Below are 6,756 nucleotides of genomic sequence, written 5' to 3' on the forward strand. Positions count from 1 at the left end.
TCACTGAACAAACATTTGAGCACAATGCCAAATATTGTGCAAGATTACCAAATTCCTGATCTTTGGGATTTTGTGTTCTAGTCTTTAATTTGTTAACAAATTACCTTTCACAATTTATCACCAGAAATGATATTACTAAAAGTTTCATTTTTTAAACATACAAAAAATTGCTCTTGGACAGCAGATGCCTTCCTTCTGAAAACATGTTTGTTCTGTTGAGGTTACGAAATGACCCACTTTGGCAAAATATTAAACCAGGAAGCTGTATGATTAACTTCTGGCAACTGCTAGAACGCCCAGCAAAATCATCATTAGCAGTCATGAATCTCCACTCTAGAACATTCTATGAATCAACAAGTATGACTCAGGAGAAGCTGCGAGTTGGTGAAACAAGCTGACTCACTGCTGGGTTTACAAAAATGAAAATTCATACTCTGTAAAATAAGCATTTTCTCAACTACCTCCTAGTCCAAAATTATCTTAAAGAAATTTCATTTCTACCTCCTGATTATTAAAATAAGTAGACCTTACCAAGATTTAGTAAATTTAATTTAAAGCTGTCTAGGTGTTAACTCATATACCTGCCTGTATTGACATCGTTTCTTCATGTTGTGCTTAGAAATGTTGTGATTTAACGGCCTTTTCTAAGTGATATCCAGCTAACTGTATTAATGCACGTCTTTAAACGCCGCCTCACTCGGCAAGGTCGGCATTGCAGGACCGTCTGCCTGGGCACCGACACCCCCACTCCGTGGCTCAGACCGAACAGCCCGCCCCTCGGTCCCGGGCCATCGCCCCTCGGACCGGTGACCACACCCGGGGGGTAGCGGACCGGCCGTCCCACCGCGTCAGCCACCTTTGGGGTCACTCGCACAGGCACGTTAATGGTAGACAGAGTCGTTACTTCCTTGTTCATGAATTCCCAGTCTCTTGAGGCGGGTTCTCGGACCCCGCACCTGCCTTTCTTTTCCCGCCGAAGTTTAGAGAAACAGCAAGGAGGGGCCAGGACTGGCAGCTTTGGCCGAGCCACGCAGCACGGGGCCCGAAGGCGGGGTCTCCTGGGGGGGGGGGCGTCCCGCCGAGGGCGCCCCCCTGAGTGTCCGACCCACAGACGCTGTCCCCACCCTTAGAGGACGGAGTGGACAGAGTGTGACCGGACTCAGGGCGGGAGGCACGGGGAACCGACAGGAAAGTGAAAACAAGGCCAAGCAATGTGGGCAACGTGCAGCCAGCTTGTAACTAACAAGCCACTATTTTCCCCAGCACCAGAGGAATGATTAAAACAAACAAACAAACAAACGAACAAGCCCTAATGAGGGAATGCCGAGGGAGAGGGAGGGGGAGGAAAAGGGCAGTTTCACCCCTCAGCAGAGAAGCCGGCAGGCTCAAGGCAGGATGAAGGAGCCAGGTGCTTCCCGCCAATTCTAGGAAGGCCTCGATACAGTAAATAAGAGACCGAGAGAACTAATCTACCAAAATACCCAGCAGAGGAGCTCTGAGACCTACAGAACACCTCGGACCCCGTCTGTGCATCACACGCCAGATGTACAGGTTTGCTTTTTCAATAAAGGCGCATGCTTTAATAAATCGGCTTTTCACAACGCAGCCAAGGGCTCTCGCCTCGGGTTTGGTATTCCGAGGCCGGCGCGGAGGACCCCTCCCCCATCTCCACCGGAAACACCCTGCTGTCGCGGAGGCGCGCCTCTAGGGCGCACGCGCATTCAGTCACTTATCGGCTCTCCCTGCCCGGAGCCCAGCAACAGCGGAGCGCCGACTCTGCAACCAATCACCGCCGGCCTGGTGTTCACCCGCCTCACCAATCAGCGCGGGCGCCGCAAGGAAGTTTCCAGAGCTTTCGAGGACGGTTCACTCAACTCGAATTCATCCGCCTGATAACTTCCCTACTTTTTCCTAAAGGAGGAGAAGAATAGCCTGGAATAGAGAAGAGCTGAATTTTTAGGGTCCCTTTTGCAGATTCTGAGGCGTTTGGGGCCTAGTGGAAGGGCCTAACTGCGTCGCGAAAGGTGCGGCCGAGAGAACTATTTTCAGTGGCGAACGGATACGGCGGTTACGTAGGAGTGATAAGTTCGAAACAGACGTTGCATAAATTTCAGCTCCGCCTAGCCGGAACTATCAGAAGCGCCGGGCATTGTAGGGGCTGTGTTGTTGCTTAGGAGGCTCGACGGGATTGGACTTGCGGCATTTTCGCACTCGCTAACCGGTACTGGCCCGTAGCCTTCGAGACCTGGCGGGGCGGGGGCCGGGGTCGGAGGGAGGGAGGGCGGGCGGGGGCGAGGGAACTTGAGTGAGGAAACTGGCCAGGTCTTGGGCTGGGTGGGCCTTGGTGGGGGGAGGGGAGGAGCTGACGCGGCGTCGCGTCGCGCGTCGCCGGGCCTTTCCGGAAGGTGGGCCTTGTTTACGTGAAGCGAGCGGGGGCGGTTGGCGCGCGCGGAGAGGGGCTAACGGACGCTTAACCGATGGCGGTTCCATCGTGTCTGTTTCAGAGGGGGAAGGCGGACAAACGGTAGTGTGACTTCTGGAAACCTTTTCATTTCGAATCGCAACACAGATGTCGCTTACCAGCTCCGTTTAAAAAGGGGATTTTTATTTTTCGGGTCCTGTGGGTTTTATAAAATTTTACTTCAGGTGCTATGCTTAAGTTTTGGGGAATTCTGGGGTTAGTTAAGGAAGAAAGCTCTGGATGGTAAATTTACAAAGCACTTTTGATACTTCATCCAGTATAATTTTGATGCCATTCTTGACTAAATAATTTTGTATTTGGCCCTGGCCAGGTGTCTCTGTTGATTGGGAACCCCGTACACACACACACACACACACACAAAAGTGGTGGGTGCGAACCTAGGGGTTCGAATGAATATTTCCTTTCCTCTCCCCCCCCCCCTTCCTTTCTCTCTAAAGTTCAACAAAAAACACATCCTTGGGTAAGGATTTTTTTTTTCCCTTTTAAAAGGAGATATTGCTCCGGTGGTTAGAACTCCGCCTGCAGACTGAAGGGTTTCAGATTCCAATTTGGTCAAGGGTACAAGAGCAAGAACCTCGGTTGCAGAGCGGATCCCTGCCGGATTGGGGCGCGGGGCGGAAGGCAACCGATGGATGTGTCTGTCTCGTAGATGTTCTCCTTCTCTCTCTCTCCCCCCCCCCCCCTTCCCTTCCACACTCAAAAAAAAAAAAATCTTTTCACTGTGCCACAAAATCTTTTTTGTTAATGCTCACCCGAGGAAATTTTTCCCACTGCTTTTCAGAGAGTGGGGGGGGGGGGGCACAAGATGCGAGAGAGGCACGCATCAGCGGGGGGGGAGGGGGGAGATCAGTGTATCCTCTTGACCAAGAATCCTCCCTTCGTGCACAGGCCAACACTAACCACTGAGCAGAACCGGCCAGGGCAGGGTTAAATTTTTTTGTGTTTTTTTTTTTTTTTTAAGGAATTTTGGGTTAACTTGTCTAGTTTAGTAAAAATTGGAGGTTTGTGAGAGATGTAGATAGTTTAAGACATTTGGAAGAACTGTTAACTTGAGTTTTGAATTGATTAGTAGATATAAAATGTAAAGATCCAAAAATGATACACTTTTGCCTCTTGAATTCTGTAGGTCAAAATGCAAATCTTCGTGAAGACCCTGACCGGCAAGACCATCACACTGGAGGTGGAGCCCAGTGATACCATTGAGAATGTGAAGGCCAAGATCCAAGATAAGGAAGGCATCCCCCCTGACCAGCAGAGGCTCATCTTTGCTGGCAAGCAGCTGGAAGATGGCCGCACTCTTTCTGATTACAACATCCAGAAAGAGTCCACCCTGCACCTGGTCCTGCGTCTGAGGGGTGGTATGCAGATCTTCGTGAAGACCCTGACCGGCAAGACCATCACCCTGGAGGTGGAGCCCAGTGATACCATTGAGAATGTGAAGGCCAAGATCCAAGATAAGGAAGGTATCCCCCCTGACCAGCAGAGGCTCATCTTTGCTGGCAAGCAGCTGGAAGATGGCCGCACTCTTTCTGATTACAACATCCAGAAAGAGTCCACCCTGCACCTGGTCCTGCGTCTGAGGGGTGGTATGCAGATCTTCGTGAAGACCCTGACCGGCAAGACCATCACCCTGGAGGTGGAGCCCAGTGATACCATTGAGAATGTGAAGGCCAAGATCCAGGATAAGGAAGGTATCCCCCCTGACCAGCAGAGGCTCATCTTTGCTGGCAAGCAGCTGGAAGATGGCCGCACTCTTTCTGATTACAACATCCAGAAAGAATCCACCCTGCACCTGGTCCTGCGTCTGAGGGGTGGTATGCAGATCTTCGTGAAGACCCTGACCGGCAAGACCATCACGCTGGAGGTGGAGCCCAGTGATACCATTGAGAATGTGAAGGCCAAGATCCAAGATAAGGAAGGCATCCCTCCTGACCAGCAGAGGCTCATCTTTGCTGGCAAGCAGCTGGAAGATGGCCGCACTCTTTCTGATTACAACATCCAGAAAGAGTCCACCCTGCACCTGGTCCTCCGTCTGAGGGGTGGCTATTAATTCTTCAGTTTTGCATTCATAGTGCCCAATGATGGCACTACTCTGCATTCTAGCCATTTGCCCCAATTTAAGTTTAGAAATTACCAGTTCAGTAATAACTGAATCTGTTCAAAATGTTAATAAAAGTTTTGTTGCATGGTAGCATATTTGGTGTCTGTCGTCATGAAATTATGTCGTGATGTGGGGATTCCTAACTGGTTAAAATGGTATTCAAGGAAGGGATTTATTTTTTTTTTTAATTACTTTATTGATTAAGGTGTCACATATTTGTTATCAACCCCCTCCCCCCAAAGGAAGGGATTTAATTTTGATGCCAATGTGACCAAAATTAAGTCATAGTAAACAGGGTAAACAGGGTGTGCGAAGGTAGGAACTTGGTCTTAGTCTTGTAATTACCAGATGACTATTGTGTGCTTTTCTTGCTCAATAGTGCATTGCACTCCAGTGCTTCAGGTAATGAAATGGAAACTTAATCCTGTCTGTTTTATGTGAAATCAGAGCCAAGAATCAAGTGGAGCCCTTAAATTTGAAAGAAGGCTGGCTGGCGAGAAACATTGAAGGCCACTTGCAGACACTGGTGTGTTAGGCAGCAAATGAAGGTGGGTCCTAACAATCTGATCTTAGTGACTAATAGCTCTACATTATTATAAGAAGAAAGATAAGATTGCAACAGCAAATGAAATTCTCTAATTTGGGACTTGATAAAAGTTTTATCTAAAGCTAACACAAGCAGTTTTTATGTTGGCCATACCAATAACACTAGGCAATATATTGCTAATATCAGGAAGAGAATTTTTAAAAATATATTTTTAACTTTTTTTACAGAGGGAGAGGGAGTTAGAAACATCAGTAAGTTCTCAACCTCTTTCTCCTTTACAAACAGTTCCCTGTAGTGTAACCAGTAATATGGTGGTTTCTCAACTTGAAACAAAATTGGTGTGTGTTGGGGTAATGGGGAGGTGTCCAGAGGTGCATTGTTAAAATACAGAAAGCCAAGTATCAGGCCTAGAAATATGCCCTTGATAGTCCAGGTTTACCTCAGAATGACTTGGGGCATAATTTTAGGAATTCTGCCTTAGCAACAGTCAAATATTTGAGCATAAAAATTTGGGAGTACTTAAGTTAGAAACTTGGAAATAGCACTTAATTTTAGACCAATTTAGTGTATGAATGTTTCAACTGCTTAGAGTGGTAATACTTGTCCCCCTTTCTGGCTCAACTGCTTATATATCAAACCCTTGGGGGTGGTAATGAAAAAAGCCTTTTATTTATTTATTTTTTTTTTTTTTGAAAAAAGCCTTTAAAAGACTTTCCTGCCTGGCTGATGTGATTCAGTGGTTGAGCTTCAATAGGACAGTTGTTTCCTGTCAGGGCACATACCCAGGTTACAGGAGGCAGCTGATCAATGCCTCATTGATGTTTCTATCCCTCTTTCTAAAGTTAAAACATTTAAAATAATTTCTATTGATTTCAGAGAGAGGGAAACATCAATGATGAGAATCATTGGTTGCCTGCCTCCTACATACTCTCTACTGGGGATCCAGCCCTCAAACCAGGGACATGTGCTCTTGAGTGGAATCGAACCTGAGACCCTTTAGTCTGCAGGCCGATGCTCTATCCACTGAGCCAAACAGCTAGGGCAAAACTTTTTTTTTAAAGCCTGCCTTAGGTTTAAGGAAGGTGGCCTCTCCAGTTCCATCAATCGTTACACAGTTGGTTAACGTGCTGAAGGCTTAGTTCCTGTTAGGGGGAAATCAAGGATTGGAATACATAGCTCATAAAGTCCATGAGATTATATTGGGTTTCTTCCCCTTCAGAATGTCCAAACTAATGCTTTTAAAGATTGTTCCCCTGGCTGGTGTGGCTGACCCATTGTCCCTTACATTGAAAGCTCACAAGTTCAATTCCCAGTCAGGATATGTATAGAAGGCAATGGATTGATGTTGCCCTATCACATAAATGTTTCTTCCTCTGAAAGTTCATGTTTAGCCCTAGTTGATTTGGCTCAGTGGATAGAGCATCAGTCTGCAAACTGAAGGGTCCCAGGTTTGATTCCAGTCCGTGCCTGGGTGCCTGGATTGCAGGCTTGATCCCCAATAGGGGGTGTGCAGGAGGCAGCCAATCAATGATTCTCATTGATGTTTCTATCTCCCCTTTTCCTTACTCTAAAATCAATAAAAAAAAATTTTAAAGTTCATGTTTAAAAAATTTTTTCCCTTAACAC

The 6,756-nt window shown here is 47.1% G+C and overlaps 1 protein-coding gene across 2 annotated transcripts; it reads left to right on the forward strand.

The window, feature by feature from the left end:
• The first annotated feature begins 2,110 nt into the window (after positions 1-2,110).
• UBB (ubiquitin B) lies at positions 2,111-4,678 on the forward strand. 2 transcript variants are annotated; one of them, XM_054709135.1, is made up of 2 exons: positions 2,111-2,221; positions 3,609-4,678. In XM_054709135.1, exon 2 carries the CDS (start codon positions 3,615-3,617, stop codon positions 4,530-4,532), a length of 918 nt encoding a protein of 305 aa, XP_054565110.1. In that variant the 5' UTR covers positions 2,111-2,221; positions 3,609-3,614; the 3' UTR covers positions 4,533-4,678. The 2 variants fall into 2 exon arrangements, with proteins under 2 accessions (XP_054565110.1, XP_054565111.1); XM_054709136.1 differs by lacking the exon at positions 2,111-2,221 and adding an exon at positions 2,446-2,524.
• Positions 4,679-6,756: the final 2,078 nt, after the last annotated feature.

Source organism: Eptesicus fuscus, chromosome 20, assembly GCF_027574615.1.
Source record: "Eptesicus fuscus isolate TK198812 chromosome 20, DD_ASM_mEF_20220401, whole genome shotgun sequence".
Taxonomy (NCBI): domain Eukaryota; kingdom Metazoa; phylum Chordata; class Mammalia; order Chiroptera; family Vespertilionidae; genus Eptesicus; species Eptesicus fuscus.

Excerpts from the sequence above, each read along its gene's own strand:
- UBB (XM_054709135.1), top strand. The coding sequence starts at position 3,615 with ATGCAAATCTTCGTGAAGACCCTGACCGGCAAGACCATCACACTGGAG.